The sequence below is a fragment of the Parasteatoda tepidariorum genome, chromosome 9 (assembly GCF_982258835.1).
Source record: "Parasteatoda tepidariorum strain Cologne lab strain chromosome 9, Ptep-v5.0, whole genome shotgun sequence".
Lineage (NCBI taxonomy): Eukaryota > Metazoa > Arthropoda > Arachnida > Araneae > Theridiidae > Parasteatoda > Parasteatoda tepidariorum.
In genome coordinates this window covers 58,827,727-58,848,133 of record NC_141763.1, presented here as the reverse complement: position 1 = coordinate 58,848,133, position 20,407 = coordinate 58,827,727, and the positions used below count along the sequence as shown (strand labels likewise).

The 20,407-nt window shown below is 27.7% G+C and overlaps 2 protein-coding genes across 2 annotated transcripts in view; one reads left to right on the top strand and one right to left on the bottom strand.

The window, feature by feature from the left end:
- The window catches only part of LOC107440988 (mitochondrial tRNA-specific 2-thiouridylase 1), a 31,077-nt gene extending 18,667 nt beyond the window's left edge, over positions 1 to 12,410 (bottom strand). Inside the window, exon 1 of the mRNA XM_087151897.1 lies at positions 12,356 to 12,410. The gene's annotated coding sequence lies outside the window, so the exon portion shown is untranslated. The remainder of the gene's footprint in view (positions 1 to 12,355) is intronic.
- On the top strand, positions 2 to 19,206 carry slim (scruin like at the midline). Its single transcript, XM_087151896.1, has 11 exons — positions 2 to 367; positions 562 to 686; positions 2,323 to 2,407; positions 4,084 to 4,238; positions 5,535 to 5,698; positions 6,220 to 6,304; positions 8,908 to 8,962; positions 9,326 to 9,373; positions 10,306 to 10,445; positions 12,372 to 14,425; positions 17,560 to 19,206. Exons 1-10 carry the CDS (start codon positions 307 to 309, stop codon positions 12,687 to 12,689), a joined length of 1,236 nt encoding a protein of 411 aa, XP_087008022.1. The 5' UTR covers positions 2 to 306; the 3' UTR covers positions 12,690 to 14,425; positions 17,560 to 19,206.
- The last annotated feature ends 1,201 nt before the right edge of the window (positions 19,207 to 20,407 follow it).

Sequence of the window (20,407 nt, the reverse complement as noted above, 5' to 3'; positions counted from 1 at the left end):
CGATTTCAACAGCAGACAACCACAAAAACAAGAACAAATGTGGGGAAAAAATTCAAGTGCAGCACATTCATTAATAATTCCAAACTTGTTTAGTTAGTTATGTTTGTTTTGGCATAGTAATTGACCTGTCCACCTGTTTTTCGCGAGCGATTCACGAACTTTTATTTGCTTACATAAAATTGCTCTACAAAAAAGTAATTTATCGCACTTGTGTATTGTAATTTCTTAGAGCCTACTTCGTTATTGCTTTACCAAATTAATATTATATGTCTTCAATTTTTAATCTGAACGCTTTTCTGACAAAAAATGTTTAATTTTCGACCGCAAGAATTGACTAAAGTAGAAACTACTGGGAATCAATTGAGAGGTATAAAAAATGTGGCTAAAATATTGTTTACCTTTATCTTCCTTTTAGGTTCAAGATTTTCTTAAAAAGCATACGAATTAGATTTTTATTTTAGCAGCTTGTTTTCATATAACGACAGAATGTTAATTTTTATTCAAATTCGGGAATTATTTTCATTGATTATAAAATATGTAACAAGCGTATATCTATTTTAGGTATTCACTGCCCATCTCCAAGAAGTGGCCATCGAATAGTTGTGACTGGTGGAAACGTATATTCTTTTGGTGGATATAATCCAATTTCAGTTGATGATGCTGTTGAACATATACTCTTTAAGGAGGTACGGATATCAGAAAATTGTTACTTGGTTTTTCTTTCAGATTTGACTATGAAATATTTTTGTATCCTATTACTCATACGCTTCAAAATTTAGGTTTCTATGTAATTTTGAAAAAAAATAGTAACTGAAATTTTTTGCTAACAGCTTACAATGTGTATGATCTATTTTTTTTTCGTCTTATTTAAATATCTATTCTATTTACTCCTTTAATTTTTTTTAATATATATATTTTATGCCATTTTATAGAATAAAGCTGAATATTCTATAAATTTACTGCGTCGTCTTGTTGTTCATGCTTGAAAGTTCGAATCTTCATTTCGTACCCATATTTGGAAAATTATCTTGATCCGAAACAAACTGTTTTTGCCAGCCCCAACAATGCAAATTGTTGTATCTCAGTAAAAAATGTTTAGATATTTAGCCTTTTGAAACTTTTTATTTGAAATATACTGGGACCTTAAATTTTATCAGTGCTGGACACCCGGGACAAATTGAATCTTGTGCAATACCAGGTCCAGTTAGCCACCAATTTTTTTTTTTTTTTTTTTGTACCTGCCCAATTCTGGGTATCCAGTAAAATTTGGATATATTACCCAATTGATTGCAGGTACCTGGGCAGATGTTATAAAACATTTTTCAAGATTTACGTTCTGATTTTGCTGTCATTAATGATATCAATCTATCTCCTACATTCAAATAACTTTGAGCCCCCAAAAGATGAAGTAACTTTTAGATCAAATAACAAAAAAAGATCCAGCTTATTTTCGTGTAGAGTTTTTCCTTTGAAACTTATGCATATTTATGCATGTTTGTTTTCAATATAAATGTAAATAAACTTTTATTTAAAACTTTGTAAAATATTTGCAAATGAGTTTTTGTTGTGTTATTAAGAAAAAGACTGTTTTTTTTAGATAAAAATGATTAATTATTTTCTTTTAATTTTGTTAAAGTAATTTGTTTGGTTTTTTTTAAGATGTGCTTTTCTGTACTAAGAAATTATACATTGCTAGCTTTAGAATAATTAGTGTGCTATTTGTATGAAAATATTTATGTTTTATGTCAAATCATTTTCCATTACACTTTTATACAATATTAAGCAAAAAAAAACATTCTTGCATTTACTCATTTTCTAAAAGCAAACTTAATATCTGTATGATACACATACATCATATCCTACACTTTATGATTTTATTTACTTGAAATTATCAATGTAATTCCCTGTTTTGTCTTCATTTAATTATCATTATTGCTTAAAATAGTTTTCATCATTAAATTCCTGAATTTGCGTGTTCCCTTCCTAATTAAGAGTGCACCATTCTTTAACGAACATAATTGCTTTTATCTACTTTTATTGTTCTCGTGTTAGTTATTCTTCTTTATTTAAAACTATTAATTTTTTTTAATATTAATAAAATTTTCTTAATTTCATGTTTTCCTGCTTTCACTGTTACTGTTTATTGCATTATTATTTTTATTTTAAATAAGGGAGTCTTATATTTAAAGAAAGCGTATGTGTGAGTGTTACATTTTCTAGTCTTTTCATGCGTATATTTTTTTTAATGAAAAAAAAAATGGTTCTAATTTTTTATTTGTATTTTTATGATTAATATTACTTATAGATTTACTATTCTTTTAGCTCTGGGTGTTTAATATTGTTTCAAAGACTTGGAAGCATTTGAAAACATCAGGAAATGCACCTGAAGAATTAGCTTCCCATTGTGGTAACTGATTTATGTCAAAATTTGATTTGACTTTGATCATATATGTTTGATATTGAAAAAAAATTTTGTTTTATAATTTGGATATTTATAAATTGAAAATTTGCATTAAGAACATCATTGTCTAAAGAAGATTAAATTTTGAGTTTTTTATTATTTTTGATTATTGTATTTTTGTCTAATATCTTCATATATTAAAAATTGAGAAAAAATTTATTGAATTAAATTGAAAATTAAATTTAAATTGTAAGAAAAATTAAATTGAAAATTGTTAAAGACTATGCAAAAGTCTCTTTGAATTACTAAAGTTATTCAAATTAAAAGGACGCCCGGTGACTGAGTGGTAGTGCTTTGCACTCTCATGCCACAGGTTGATCCTCGGGCCGAGCAAAGTTGACTCAGGTTTTTATCCCTTCAGTGGGTCGATTAAATGAGTACCAAGCTTGCTTGGGAATTATATACTGTGGGTTCCGCATTCGGCTGACCACCCAACTGGAACATCTGCTCTTGCACCCCAAAACCCAAGGTCAAGAAAACTGAGATGGGCGTATTAGGCCGTGGACCTCTATGGATTGTCGCACCACTGAGTTTAGTAGTTTTAGTTCAAATTAAAAGCTTCAAACATTAGATCGTGTTAATTGGTCAAAAAATAAGTTCAGTCTTAAAATTGTTTTAGAGTGGCACCCATATATATTTTAGAATGTTGCTGAAATGACTGTCTGCATTGATTAAGTTTAAGAAGCACTTTTTCAATTGTAACTGCATTATTATTCATACGCAGTATTGCTTTATCAGGGGTGATTGAACCCTGGAATTCCGGGTTTATCGTATCATCTGTCCAGGTCTAGAAACTAGAAGGCATGTGATTTTTTATGGAATTCCGCACATCTCAAGACTATTGATTTGTGGACTTCCGCCCATCAAAACTTATAATCCAACGAAATAAGTTCCACAATCTAAAATTTTAATTTTGAAGCCTTCGCTAATATCAGGATTCATATTCACCCGATTTTAATATCGAACATCGATTATTGTATTTACCAGATTTAAATCATTTTTTGTGAATCGTATTCAGGCAGTTTAAAAATCTTACATCTCGATTCGTATTCACAAGATTTAAGAATTCAATATCGCACTTTGTATTTAAACGGTTTTTAAATCAATATCGCTAGTCATATTCACAGGATCTGACAATTATGCGTCGCGATTCATATTTATGCGTTTCAAAAATCTCATATTACGATTTGTATTATCGCCTTCCTAAATCCAACATCGCAATTCATATTCACGTGATTTTAAAACCCAATATCATGATTTGTAATTTCGTGTTCTTAAAATCCGACATCACAATTCTTGTAAGAACTGAAATTTTTCTTAAGTTAGTTACCATAAAATGTGTTTTATTGAAGGGTAATTTAATTATAAATCTTAGTTCAAAAAATTTTGGGTCATAAAATTTTCAGGGTTTTTCACTTCCTGTCACAATTACACCTGCTTTATACATTTATTACTTTACAATATACATTTGTGTTTCTTAATAAACTTCAATTTTAAGCTTCTGTTATATTTTGTAATTTTGATTTGTTGTTACATAAAGTTTCTTTCTTTTTATGTTTACTAATTTTATAATTTTCATCACTTTGCTTATGTTTTTTTTTTTTTTTTGTCCAATTTTATAGCTGCATTTATTGACAACCATCTGCTGATTTTTGGTGGCACAGCTTATCCATTTGGTGCAAAAAGTAGCAATGATGCTCACATATGCAATTTAAAAACTTTACAGTGGTCAAAACTAGAAACTACTGGCACGCCACCAAAGAAACAGTATGGTCAGGTATATTATCCATTATTCTGTATTAAAAAATACTGATATTTGAATATTTAAAATTTCAGAATTATGATATGAATGTAGATATACAAAGCATGGTTCTTATAATGCCACCAAATTTTGAACAGTAATTCTAATAGGAAAAAAAAATCTAAATAGAGAAATGTCAGTTTTTAAAAAAGATGTATCTTTATTCATTTTTGTTCCTTTAAAAATTTATTGGCAAGGAAATAAAGGGTAGGAACAAATTAAATTGTTAGTTTTCAATTTTCTAAGTAGCTTTTTATGCAGTCTATGCTCTTTAGTATTATCATTCCATTATAATAACTAATACATTAAACTTCATTCGCTATTACACAGAAACATTGTTATTTTACCTCCTATTATAATGTTCCCACCAAACTGTTCATTCCAATTTAGCATCCCAAATTAAGTTTTTTTATTAATATTTTTATACTCTTGAAAATCAATTCATCAATGAGTATCAAACATTTTTGTGGTTTCAAAATAAAATACTTCCATTGACTATCAATCATTCAATTTAACAATAAGTTTTTAAAGAAATTATTGAAAAATGTATTTCCATTGGTGTGTTTGCATGGTAAGTGTGAAACATCTTTAATTCCTTTTAAATAAGAAGTGTATGATTTGGTCAAAGTGTTAGTGAAATATGGATTGCTTTACATTGATAATCATAAGTGTATATTGAACTTTCATGCGGAAATCATATGCATTCAGGATGTTATAAGGATGCATAAACAATCTCTATAAATTTATGTACAAAGGATTCAATGTTTTTCTCAATTATGATTAACTTGTTTGAAAATTTCATTCATTCTTATTATTCCCATTTAATGTATTATAAATTCTACTTTTACGTGCATTAAAAGGAAAAAAAAAGAAATGTTGCATTATTATGTATCCTACTTTTTTAGTTAAGATAAGCATTGTTTTGTCTAAATCAGTTTAGTATTTTTTTAATTATGATTAGTAAATATTCTGGTTTATTTTTCTGCTCATAACCACCTCATGTTCTAATGTATGTTTTTTATTTTTATTTACTTTTTCCATAAAAGATTAAGAATGTAACTAACATGGGAATGTTTTTTTGACTATCATAAAATATCTCTAATAATTAAAACTATCATAAAATATCCCTAAAAGATTTAAATCATGTTATTTAAGCCCATTAATGTAATCACAACTAATCTTGATACTATTTTACAAAATTTTATGTTCAAAATTACCCAGTTTATTAAATGATTATTTGTATAAAAAATATTAATCTATTTCTTTTTGCAGGCAATGGCTATATTTGAAAATAAAATGTATGTGGTTGGAGGAACTTCAGGCTATGCTTATTCTAATGAAGTGCATTGTTTAAATTTAGCTACCAAAGAATGGAGACAGTTAAATAAATGTGTAGGACCTTCTCATTTACGGTCTGAGTATGAACCTGAACCACGGTAAATAATATAAATACTAACTACTGAAAAATATCTGATTAGATTATCTTAATTTTGTTCAGAATGAAAAATTAAGTTATTTACATATTCTCTTTGTGCTTGTTCACTGTTGACCCCTTACAATATTTTATTTAGCTTCATGTTTTTATTCATTGACAATAGTACAGTACAAGCTATTTCCAGCTAAGAAGTTGTATGATTCCGCTAACTTATAAATTAATTTTCCTTTTATATTAATGTCTCACACCTTTAATTTTTAACCACATTTTTTAACATGTTTTAGTAAAAGAAGTTTTTATTTTTAAAAAATTGATGCGCCAAAACATTTGAGCTCTTTTGTTCTTCCTTCTTTTGGAACATTGTTGCAATTTCAGTCTTTTTTTTCCCAAAGTTTATTGAAATTAGTTTCAAAAACAGTTACGAAATTTTTATACTGATTAGGTTGATTTTATAAATCAATTTTTAACTGAAAGTCTATGGCTATAAGCATGCTTTTTAAAATGTTTTTTCTTTTATTTTAGGTATAGGCACGAAATTGCTATTGAAGATAATAAACTTTTTGTATTTGGTGGAGGAACAGCTGCTGAGTCTTTCGAACTAAGTAGGGTGAGTTTTAAAACCAAGCACTTAGGTATAACTTTTCCAGTTTTCAGAAATTCAAAAAGTGAGATTAAATTAACTGTTGTCTAATACTTATGTTTTATAGATTTTTAAATGGAAATGGCTAACGTTTTAATAATCAAATCTTAGTAATGTATCAATAAATTTAAATCAATATCAATAACAAAATATAACAGGACAAACTAAACAAAATCAAATAAAAAGTTGAAAGAATTTTTTTGTATAATTAATACTTCTTTTAGCATGTACTGATGTATACAGTTTATATTGCTATCCAGAAACTATCTGAACATGTAATGTAAATTTTCTGATGCAATTTTACTCGCAATGGTGTGAGACCATTCACAAAATGATCGGACTACTAGTTTATAAGTTGTAAGCGTTTTAGTACAAAAAATGCAATTTTGTACCTGATATCATTTACACATTTTACATTGCTATAAGGAAAAGTGAGGTACTGTTTCCTATTCATATTTTCTCATTGAATCGAGTGAGATAATGCACAAATCATCATATTGCAATAGTTAAAATTATTTTTTTTATAAATAAAATGTATTATTTTTGAATAGCATTTATTATGAAGAAAACCTTTGTATCTTTAAAACTATTTCTTCTATCAATTTAAGTTTTATCTCATTAAATTCTGTATAAGAAATTTCAACAAAGAATGTGCCTCACATGTTCAAATGGACCCTAGTTAGCAATGTAAAAATTGTACTAAATCAAGAAAAAAATAGTACTTTTTATACATAAAACAGCTTGAAACTTTTAAACCGTCCATTCTACTGGATTGTGTATAGTCTCGTGTAATACAGTATAAAAAAGTACATAAGAAGCAATGTTTCACTGGTTTGGATAGCAGTATCAGATGTGTAAATAGGTACAAGAACAAATTTGTACTTTTTTTGTACATAAAACCCTCATAATTTCAAAAACTATTAGTCCGATCATCTCGGGATTGGTATCGTTCAATTTAGCGTGAAAAATATATAGGTAATAGATGCCTCACTTGCATCTGTTAAGAAAAAATTCAATTATCCCTCTGAAATCACCCATATTTCCTTCAAAAAAGGGCAAAATGTACCGAAGAGATTCGGGCAGTGTACAGACATCATTTATATACAGCATTTTTCAAAAAATTTCTTGAGTAGTATAGTACTTTTTCGATGAAAACACCTTTTTTTCCGCTATAACTACTAGACAGTTAGATTAGAGCGCGCAAAAAAATTTATAGGAGCCCTAACGTTATATTTAGGAGCCAATTTCTGAGATAAATTAGATAGCTTGGGAAATGAGTGTTCGATACCTGATTTACTACACCTGTTGAAAGTAACTCAGAACAAAAATTTTAACACATTCGTTTTAAAACATTGTGTTTAAACTTTTTCCAGTAGTTGTTACTAAGACTAATATAATGTTATAGATGTTACCCTACACTAAATATTAATGGGAAAATTATGACAAAAATATATATAATAACCCAATATATTTATAATAATAAGAGAAATATATATAATAATAAGATAAAAATGCGGCAAAGGAAGTATGATGTTCCTTCTTTCCAATGAAGTTTGTAGATAGAAGGTCATCGGTTTTTCCCCCTTTTCTTACAATTATAAGTTGAAGTTATGTTTAAAACATACCTTTAACTTATAAGATAACATTTATTTTTATGTGAGAAGCATGTTGAGTGGCTTTTTAGAGACCCTGAAACGTTTTGGTTTGAAGCATGTTTTAGTATGCTGTATTAGATTAGAAGTATTATCTTCACAATAACATGAGTCCTCTTGACCAGATGCACTCTAGAGATATTGTGATGTTACTTTCTTTCCTTTTGTTTGATTTACCTATTTTTGTAACAGATTTAAGTTATAAGACCATTTTATTTTGTTACATTTGCTTTTATTTCCATATTCAACCAACTCATTCATTTATTGTATATCACTTCTTTTATATGATAAATTGAGTAGTTTTGATACTAAGAAACTAAATTGATGTTTAAATAATATTAATGCATAGATTTGTATTATTTTATAATAAGCAGAGCTCAGAGAATATGAAAATCGTTAGGCAAACAAAAATTTATCGTACTTTGTAAAAATATGGGTTATATTTTGTACAAAAATGAAAGAAAACAAGCACTAATTTGGGATTAAATTACTCAACAAATTGATTCATTCATTGAAAAGCAGTTTTTACATAGTTTATCCTTATCTTCTATTTTTCTTATGAAACCTGTGATTAATCTATTTTCTTCATTTTGTTTATGTTTATTAATTGCTAAAATACTATTTCATTCTAAAGATACTTTTATTTAGTTTCTAAAAGTGATCGAAAATTTTCATCAACTGTTTATTTTGTATTCACAAAATATTGTTGGTATAGTTTTTTTAAAATTATTATTATTATTATTTGTTTATTTATTTCTTCTTTTTTTACATAGATTTACCATTATCCATTCCACTAAGTCCTGACAGTTTAGTCATTCCATTTTTTCTGTATTTTCTTAATTCTTAAAATATGAATTATTGTTCATTAAAATGCATTCTGTTTTAATAATGTTAGGCTTTTTTGTTTTTTCTTAATAGCTTCCAGTATTTAACTTAGACACAAACACTTGGTTTCAAATTGCCACAACTGGTGGTAAGTTTTTTTTCTTTCAAATATTAATCCCATTATTATTTTACTTATTAATCTTATTGTTATGTAGCTTACCAATTCTATTGTAATTTAATTTAATAATCCTATTACTCTTTAATTTAATTTATTAATCCTATTACTGAATTTAATTTATTAATCCTATTACTGAATTTAATTTATTAATCCTATTACTATTCAGTTTTTAATCCTATTATTATTTAGTTTATCATCTTATCATTATTTAGTTCATTAATTTTATTGTTAGTTAGCTTATTAATCCCATTCTTTGATCTATCAATTCATTATCATTTTGTTTGTCTTGCACTCTGCTTTATTTGCTTTTAGTATTTTTATTTTCTTTTTTAGATTGTCCTGAACCAAGACGTTGCCATAGCTGTGTGCAGATTAAGAGTGGTATGCAATTTTATTACATTTTATATTTTAGCAATCATTTTAAATTCATTTAAATATTGCAAGTTGTTATTTTTTTTAAAAAAGTAGCATAAATTCTTGTAAGCTTACTTAGAAACTAACAAAAAATGTGCTTTAAAAATTTCATGTAATTCAGTTATGTATGTGACACAAATTAAATTTCTTATTGTCATAACTGCAAACTTGTCTTAGTAAAGATTGTGACTTTCGAATCAAAGCTTAAAGTAAGAAAATACCTGCCATTATGCTAAGGATTTCCAACATATGGGTCATAGTCTTCTGATGTAGGCCACAAAAGCTTCTTTGATAAATTAATTTATATTAAATTTATTAATCCCATCACTATTTAGTTTATCGTTCTCATCACTATTTAGTTTATCATTCCCATCACTGTTTTGTTTATCGTTCTCATCACTATTTATTTTATTGTTCTCATCACTATTTAATTTATCATTCCTTTTAATATATTATATGAGTCCTAGTATTAATTAGTTTACCAAAATTGGTAATTAAACAGAAAATATTCCTCACCTCTTAAGAAAAACTTTAAAGCCTTAATAAAGCTTTTCAAGCTAAAGCTTATAAAAAAAACGATAGATATCAATGCAAGTTACCGGCTTGGGAAAAAAAGGTTTGAAATGTCAAATTAAGAAAAAATACTTTGCGGATTAAATAAGCAAAATTCCTATTCATAAGTGTGGTTTGCAGCATTCTTAAAGAATAGTAAAAAGGAGTTTATGTTTATACATATTTACAGTTATTTCCTGATCTTTTATCCTTACATTTTTTTTATTTGTTAAAAAAACTTGTTAAATTGAACGAAAAATTATGGTTGACTTTAAACTTGATTTCTAAACTTTATATATTTAAATATTTTATTTCATGCATAACCAAGTTCTTATAATTATTTGTAGATGTTTATATTTGTGGTGGGCTTGATGCAGTGCACAACTACAGCTGCCTTTATAAAATTAACTTGAAAACACTAGTCTGGGAGAAACTCAAAATTTCATTGCCATATCCACTTTACTTTCATGCTGCAGCTTCATCAGAAGTAAGTTTTCTGTTTAAAAGAGTGTATTTATTATATTTTAAATAGTATTTTTATTTAATGAATAAACCAAAGATAGTCTTAGAGTTAAGATATTGATAAAGGTACTTTGAGATACTTTGTTTTATGTTATATGGATACTACTCAGTATATTTTTTGTAAAATATTATAGAATTTTTGTGTAATTTTAAAAATTAAATTATATGGGTTTTTTTTTTTTTTTTTTTTTTAAAAAAAAGGTTATTCAACAATCTTAGTTTCATAATTTTTGACATTTTATTGCCAGTCAATATAAAAACAGTTTCATATTGAGGCTTTGAAAAATATGTTTTTCAATAGAATTGATATAAAATGCCATGTTGTACATGCAGATTGCAACTGTCCATGTTGTACTCAGAGGCAGACCCCCTACTACAGTGTTTCCCAAAGTGTGGTACGCGTACCCACAGCGGTACGGGAACAGTTTAGCAGGGGTACGCGTTCTTATACGAAATATCTTGCGACAAACGAAAATTTCAAAAACTTTTGTTTAAAAACAAAGCTAGCCATGAAAATTTACTATTACTTATTTTTCTATTGGCTATTTTTTTCAGAGTTAACAGTTAATAATTTGTGTCAACAGCCAGTTGTGATTTTTAACTTTTGTGAAATTTTTTTATAGCAAAAAAATACATTCATTTTTTAATTAGGGATACACAGCGTTACGAAAAATTTAGAAAGGGTATACAAAAGTCATAAGTTTGGGAAACACTGCCCTAGTAGATGGCTCAACGACATGGGAAAGGATTTGAAAACCCTAAAGATTAGAAATTGGAGGGGAGTAGTTACATGAATAGGAGACGCTGGCTTTCGTCAGCTGTTGAGGCAGCCAAGGCCTGCAAGGGGCTGTTGCGCTGACGAAGAAGAAGATGTCCATATAGGAAGACACGAGCTTTTAATATTGCCATCTGTACTCAAAATTTTTTTAACAATCACAATCAAAATACACTGTTATTTTTAATTTTTATATATTCCAAACATTTAAGAAAGCAAATTGTTTTTTTAAATACTATATTTTGATATGCATTCCAGCTTTATCTCCAGCAAAAACACTGCCCGTTATCTTAAAAACTATGAGTCATAGTCATCTATTAATGATCATGAGTCATCTATTAATTTTAAAATTAAATCAATAGTAAATTTTATTACAAAACAGGGTTCTTTTGATACTTGAATATCCTTGAATTTTGTTGGAAAAAATCAGGGCCCCTAAAAGTTAATGAATTCTGTGTTAGGATCCTTGAAAAATGTTTGTTTTTCTCGGAGGAACTTTCAAATTAATGTTAACAATAACTTTCCTGCAAAAAGCACAATAGAAACGAAAGAAACATTAAGCAAAATGATAGAAATTCCAATCACTCCCCCTCCTTCCCCATCTTTTAATGGTTTTCTTTACTTAAGAATAGTTTAATAAGGAGTCTAAAAGAAATTTGGAAAATGACTCTTATCCTTATTTACCTCTGTCCTGTGATTGGATTACAAAATAGAAGTAAGGTGTGGGAAAACCAATAGTGAATTTGTTGCTTACAAAGTTGCACACATTTTTGTTTCAGGAATATTACTCAAATTGAAAGTTTTGAATCTTTGTAATTTTTCACAATGTTGCATAAATGCAACAATAAGTGTTTTGTCAATTTGCATAATGCTGTAGAAATGAAACTAGCTATTTTTTCAATAAATTTTTAATTTTATAATGTAAATTTTTTCATATTATTTTTATGCTCTTAAAATGATGCATTATATTGCTTTTTTTTTTTTTTTTTCAAATTGGAAATGCTGAGATAAAAAGGGTTGATTCATATTTAAAATATGGATCTTTTGATTCTCAATGTTTTATTTTCTCATTTTAAATATATATTTTTAAAAATTATGACTTTTTATTTATGTTAGTCCAATCAACTGTTCATATTTGGTGGCGTGAATGGGCATGAAAATCAAAGAACCAACGACATGTTTTCCCTATTTCTGAACATTCCTTCCTTAGAAACAATAGCCTGGCAAGCTGTTCTTCATTATGCTCCTTACCTTGCACTTACTGAAAAACAAAAACTGTTTGAACTAGGCATACCTATCAGTTTCTTAAATGAAATAGAATTTGTACCTCCTACGAAAATGGTGAGTAATGGTGAAATGTCAAAAGGTGATGAGGAGGTAATGATTGTGTTGTCTGAAGGTGATGAGGATGATGATGAGTGGGAAGACCTGTAATAGTTAATTATCTAAAAAGGAATTTGTGTAATTAGATGAATTAAACAATCCTGTTACTGAAATAAAAGTTTATTTTAATGCCTTGTTCCAATCTGTAACATGTTTATACAGTGTTCTGTAAAATTTACTGTTGAGTTTGTAATATATTTAAAATAAACCATTAATTAGAGATTGTGAGCTTGATCAGCTTGAATAAAGCAAATTTTAAGAATTTTTAGGATGCAGATTAAGTAGTTTTGAATATTTAGGTGACAATCGTTGTTGCAAAGATTATTTTCATATGAAAGTAAATTTACATTTTAAGTGTTCTGTAGTAACTGTTTTAGAAGCTGTTTTTGCTGATTCCTACTTTTAAAGTTATTATCACTAGTTAGTATATTCTTTATTCAGTTCTTATTTCTTATCTTGTATAAGTTTGTTATTTGCTGCAATGAATTGCTGGTCATTTTATAAAAATGTTGGCATTTTTTTGTTGTTTACTTGTTAAAGTTGCTTGTTATGTTTAATTTGTACCTTAAAATAAGAAAGTTATTAGATTAAGGTATGCATATACCACTCTCGTTGCATTTTACTGCTAATGTTGAGTTTTTGATCAAAATAATAAAGCATTACACAAAATTCTCTCAGGGTGCGTAGCGTTTTTTAAAAAGGAATTAAAGGGGCTTATTTTTTATTTACATTTTTTAAGAGCCCTTAAAGGTGCTTTTTTAATTCGGGGTTTGTAAAAAGTGCTTAATTTTCTATCTTTTAAAAATAGATTTTTTTCTTTGCTGTGTCGATTGTCGTTCTAAATTACAGAAAATGCATGATTTTCGCAATTTTCTCTGCATTATTTATCAGATACCAGTTATTTTATCATGATTATGTGAAGTTTGTGAAAATGTTTTTCTATTTTATTGATTTTATGTTCATAAATTAAGAACTTTAAATGATAGAAAGAAATAATTTTTATTACTGCACAGATCCTAATTATGATTTTTTTTAATAGTGATTAAAAATATTTTTTGAGTTCTTAAAAAGTACTTAAAAGGTGCTGATTTCTTGTTGAAAAATCTGGCTATGCACCCTGTCTCTAGATTGTGTGAATTTTTATATCATTTTCAGTACTTGGTAGTATTAACTGAAATTTTAAATCTTGCTGGAGCTCTTTCAATGTGTACTTGTTTCAAGTTAAGTAATATTTAAATAATTCAAGAATAGAGAGATTTGTGTTAAAATTGCCCATTTTTTCTCTATGGACTGAGGGATGGTATAAATTCCCTTTAACAGTTTCACTATGTTTGAATAAATGTTTCTGTATTTTAAATCACTTCCCGATCATACAAAAATGCATTTTTAAATCATAATTCTACATTAAGCTTATGAAAGAAAACTGATATTTGATCTGACTGTACAAATTATGAGGGCAATCCTAAATGTAAGGTCTCCTATTTAGCTTAGAAATAAACAATAAAAAGTAATTTATTTTTTCAATATTTATATCATTTTAAAGGTTGACCATTTGTCTAATATTGTTATGTTATAATTGCATTTTCAGTTTATGCGTTTTTGTAGATGGTGTAGAGTTTTTGCATGCCTATATTATAATAGCTCCCCACCATGTCCATGTTTAGAAGTGGGGAAAGCAGCAATCACAAGAGCTTCCCTGTTAAACTGTATCTCTCTTGCTACAATCTCTTGGAAACAATCAAAACTAAATTATTACAATCTCATATCCAAGTCAATAGCCTAGCCCAGTGGTCGGCAACCTGTGGCTCGCGAGCCACAGGTGGCTCTTTTGATGTAAAGTTGCGGCTCTCCAGTTCCATACGAAAAAAATTAATAAATTGTTACCAAAGCCCTTAAAAATAAGAAAAAATATTTTTAAGTACCTAATTTCTCAAGAGCTTTCTATTCTTATAATCGTTAATTACAAACCGCTACCCTCAGGCCTGCCGTTAAGCCCGGTCAGAGGGGTGTCTCATTCCGACTCGATTCCGAGTATTCACCCGGAAAAGTGGCAAGTCTGTTGTCTGTTTGAGCATGCCGTTACCGACACCATGAAAAGGCACAAAAAAAGGATGATGCCTGCGACTCTGATCTTGTGAAACAGCAGACAAAACCCCGGAATTTTCTGTCAACTTGAAAAATCCAGGGTGCTTTAAAAGTATTTATCTAGAAATGCCTTTTTCTCACGTTTTCTCTTGCTCTTTCTAAGAATAAAGACAATATCTTTGTCCATGTCGTTAAGAAAGGGAAGGAAAGGGCTCAATGCACATACAGCTGTGGTTTTCTCTATATGACTGTCCAGTTTCTTTTCACTCACCTCCCCAGTTACTTCACTGACCTGTCTTTAACTGTCCAGTACCAGTTTACAAGTACTTAGTTACTCAAAGCATATCTTATAAATTAATATTATTATTGAATGCAGGTATAAATTTTTTTATGAATATTTACTATTTGCAGTCTTATTGTTTAAATATTAAGGTAAAATTAAATTTCATTAAATACGTTGTTATTTTCTTATTAAATTAATTCCTCAATTATTGCTTCAAAATTTAGGTATAAGACTTTTTTCAAAAAAGAAAAAAAATATTTTTTTTAAAAATATATATGGGTAAAAATTGATTTTTATGAAGTAGATCTCTTTTCCACTGCAAAATGATTAAAAGAAAGAAAAAAGAGCAATTAAAATTTTTTTACGTTATTTATATTCATTAGTAGGAGCTTGAGATGGAAACAGATAAATCGCATTTGAATTCTAAATATAGGAATTCTTTTTCCTTTTTTTAAATAATTATTTACTAAGCTTTTTAATTTTGTGTTTAAAATAGTAATTTATTTTTAAATTAAATTTTTTTAGTTGAGATTATTTTTCACAGATCTTATTTAATTTAAATTTCAAAAATCAAATTCTATATTTGTTCGTAGCAGTTGTTTTTATAATAAGTTCAAACTGCAATCCTTTATGAACAAAACTATACTAATGCTTATTTTATTAAAAATGTAATGTGTTTAAAAATAGAAAAGCTGCAGTTTTTTTTAAAAAATTTTTTTTTCTTCATCTTTTTTGTTACTATGTTGATGTATTTCGTATGTATTTAATGTTTTTTATTCATATTTTAGATTTAAGTTAACAATTTTCCATTTGTTTAAGTTAATTATTAGTAAAAAGAAACTTAATATTTTTTGTAATTATGAAAAAACTGAATTCACAGTTTTGTATTAAAAGACACGATAATTAACAAAATTATACTTTAACTACCTTAACTGGAGAAAAAAAATTATTTTACGATTTAAGGGTATTTTTTTTTTAATATTTTAAAAAAATACTTAAACATTCTTCTGTAAAGCATTATTTACAAATCATCAAATTTTAAAAATATTTATTTATGATTTATCACGCTGCAATGTTTGAATACATAGTTCAAATTTTTTTTTAAAGTTTTATTTATTATTTACATAGTATTATTTTTATATAAAGAAATATTCGGATAAAAAATTTAGCATTTTACAAATTTAAGGCAAGAATGCGTGAAAAAATTTATCTGTGCTCCCAAAACTAGTTCATCCCCCCCACAGAAAAAAAAGAAGTATTTCTGTATCCCCATTCAAGATTTTAGTCACAGCTCTTATATTAATAACAATGTAAATTATAAAATGAATAATAAAAATAAATAAAATTATTAAATGAAAATGAAACATAAAATTTTAGTAATAAATAAGCATTAAAAATAATTATTCGCAAATTAAATTACTAAAATTAAATAATTACGCATATAATATTTGAAATGCATCAGAAAGAATCCTACTTAGATTAAGAGTTTGCCAGGTGAATGTTGAAGTTTATGATTTATAAAGTTATTTAATTTGGTAAAAAATCGTTAATCGCCTTTTTACACTCGCCTTCCTCAACAGTGATTTGTTTGTTTTCGATTGTTAAAATTCTAACGTGTGACCTCTATCCGTTCGTTTTCGCGTTCACTTGAAACAAAATTTCTTTAAATGCATATTAAGAGCGGTCACTCCGAAATCCGAATTACCTGCATATTATTAAATTTAGCAATCAAATACATTAATGTTGTAATTTTGCGTATAAAAGATATTTAAAATAATAGAAGATCGTTACTTTCAGTGACTTTTATTAAATTAATTTTTTAAAAAAATTTTAAATTATTTGAGTTGGAAAGCTCGAGGCTCTATAAATGTTTACAATAAATAGAAAATAAATAGAAATAGAAATTACAATAAATAGAAATAGTACGTGACCATCGTTTCTAGCACTTCATCATAAGTCGATTTAACGTTTGCCTTGACAAAAAAATGCAAAATTTATTTAAATGTTTAATAATTAAGTGCTTAAAAATTGTTTTTAACAATAACAAGAATAGACGGTACATTTCTTAAAGAAGGAAAATTGTGAAAAAATTCTGATATAATATAAATGAATATTATTACGGAATTGCTATGAAAAATTAAAAAAAATTATTATAAAATCTTTCTGATAAGATTGTGTTTCGTTGCACATTTAATAAAAAAAATTGCGTTTTCTGTTGAAAATTTGACAAGAATTAGTAAGAAAATTTACAATTTTCATCGAATTTTAATGACCCAAATATTCTTATCCCCCCCCTCTCAAAAAGAAATAAGTTAAAAAATTAAAAATTAAATAAAAGCTAAATTTTAAAAAAATTATTAGCATATTTTAAAAATAAAGAATAAATATTATTCTGTATTCAAAACCGTTTTTTTTAATTAAAAATCATATGTACATAAAAAAATATTATAGTATTAAATCAAAAATTTTCAGTGGCTCTTTAAAACCGGGAAATTTTGTAAAATTGTAACTTTTGGCTCTTTCATTTCAAAAGGTTGCCGACCCCTGGCCTAGCCTAGACTTGGCACCTGGTGGTTAATCCCTGCTCCCTAATGTTGGCTAGAAAGAGATTTGCTGATAACAGAAAAGAAAAATTATATTTAATGCTTTCTCAGGTATATTGTGGGTATTCAATTCCGGTATTATATAGATATAAAAAAAAATACTTTGTCAATAAAAATGGACAAATGTTTGACTTATAACCTTCAGCAGTCCAGAAGAATTTCCTGTTTGCTTTCCTATAATTATAGTGATTATTTATAATTAAAATTATATCAATAATGTGTAAAATAATTATTGTAATTAAATGAACTGCAAATCTGAAAACAATACTGCCATATATGCAGCATCAGACTCAGTAAGTTCAGGGCCCGACTTAGCCTAATTAGGGCCCTGGGCAAAAACTTCTTTGGGGGCCCCTTCTGCTTCACTACTTCAGTATTGAAGAACCGAACTTTTTGGAGGTATTTAAATTTTTTACCTCAGTATAGATAACAAGAAAATTGACTAGAAACTAAAATTGCTATAAAGTCCCTCCCCCTCCAATGGCCAGATGAAATATCGCTCTGTCTATTTTATCGACTTTCTGACAATTCTATGTTCATTATGCTGAATGCAGTTATCTTATTGTTAACTTTATCATCTGGCTGCGCAAATTTCATATCTTTGCTGACATAAGGGCGGGATTCAGCTAAATTTACGCAATGACGGTGGCTCAATTAAGCCAATCAGAAGCCTGTATTTGTGTAAACATATCGCATTTTGCGATTCGTAAAAATGCAGGCTTTTGATTGACAAAATTTGTTCATCGTAATTGCAAAAATTTAGCTGAATTTCACCCTAAAAAGCCATGGATTTACAAAACATAGGTTATATTCTTACGATAGATTAATGAAGAAGCTAACATAAAACTGACGGATTTTACACTGTACTGATATTTTGTTTTAAAAAAGTTCATTAAAGAAAGAAACATAAAACAAACTTTAAATTGGATTAGGGAGGCCCCCTCTAATGTGGGGGGCCCGGGGCAACTGCTTCATATGTCCCTGCCTTAGTCAGGCTCTGCGTAAATTTAAAGTTTCATACCGCTTTCATGGCCGTTCACTAACTGTTAAAATGATGTGAATATTGCAGAAAAGAAACAGTTTTTCCGTTTCTAAACAAACAAGGAGAGTTTACTTTTTAGATTCTCATTGTATTTTATATCATAAAGTTCTTCTAGAAGTAGTCATTGTAGTCAGTTCATGTGATCTTCTAAAATTATGTTAATGTTCTTTAGTAATACCTTTTCATTATGAGTGTTTTTAATTATTTATTATAAGACAAAATAGCAATTTCTATATTTACTATAAGCTACTTTAAAATTAAAAGAAAATAAAAGCTTTTCTTGTTTATCCTTTTAACACCTTGTTTAGTTGAATTTAGACAACCTTTAAAATATTTCTAAAAATTAAACATGCTGGCTACACTTACAGCATTAAGCATTGCAAAATAATTTGGTTTTGGATGTGAGCACAGCTGCTGCAAATTAATGACGTTTAAGATTTTATCACATGGTCTATGCCATTAATATGAAATGTAGATCTGAATCATAAGCAAGTTTGTAAGTTACTATGAATTTGTAATGTATATTGTGAAATAAATTATTTTTTAAATTATGAATACATTTCTTTTTATCAATGTTTTGCGTTATATTACTGATGCAAAGTGTTCTTTAATGACTGCTCTTACTATATATTCTTTTTGTTCTATTTTTAGTAGTCAAGTAAAAAAAGAACTAAAGCCTTTTCAAACTCTGACTAATCACTATTAAACTGCCAAGTATTGAGTCCCTGGGCAAAAATATTTGGATATTTTCTTCATGCTCACTACTTTCTTATTTAATAGTGTATTGAAAGCTGGTTTTTTGATACAAGAAAGCCACTAGCTTGATGTTTAAAAGAGCTTTAACTAATACTGAGGTAACTATCTAAAGTAAGGTCAATAAGAACTTAGGAGGACTAAAACCAGTTTATTTGATAATAAGGCTTAAAAACATCCCGTTAGACAAACTTTTTTTTTAATCATTTTAATTCCTCTCTTGCTCTTCATGACTTCAATAAGTGATTAGTTAAAGTTGTGACATATTTTAGTTTTATCACAAACAAATGCACAGTTCATTGTAAAAGTAGTGTAACTCTAAGTCCATATATATACATATATAGCCATGTTGTGTATGTTAAAATAGGTAATAAATTGGAAAAATTAATTGTTTAATAATAAAATGTTTTGAGTGTTAGATTGTAAGTCATTTAACACATTTTAAACTCTTAAAGCATTTAAAAAATAAAAAATTTTGTTTCACATTTAATTTTATTGCATAAAAAAAAATTTCATTAAAAAACGAACATTCGAAAAAATCTAGTTTTACTTTTTCAACTGAGAATAACAGAGCCGTAGGTCGCCAATTTACAGGACTCACCGGTAACGTCTCGTTGCTCCAGTCCATTCCTAATCTGTTCTTGAAACTCTTCTCTTTTTATTGGTACTTGAACGCGCTATCATTTTATCAATACTAAATCCCACTATCTTTAATCAGTTTTCGAATCAACTGCTTTTTGAACAATAGTCGAACTCATTATTTTTTATCGTTACTGGAACCCACTATAATTTGATCAGTACTCCAGCTTACTATCATTAGAACATAACTCAAGACCGCTTTCATTTGTTCAATTTCCGAATCGACTCTAATTTGTTCATAACTCGAACCCACTATGTTTTTATCGATACTCGAACCGCTGTCATTTGGGAAGTTTTCAGAAACCACTCTCTTTTTTTTCGATGCTCAAACCCACTAACTTTTTATTGTTACTCGAACCTGTTA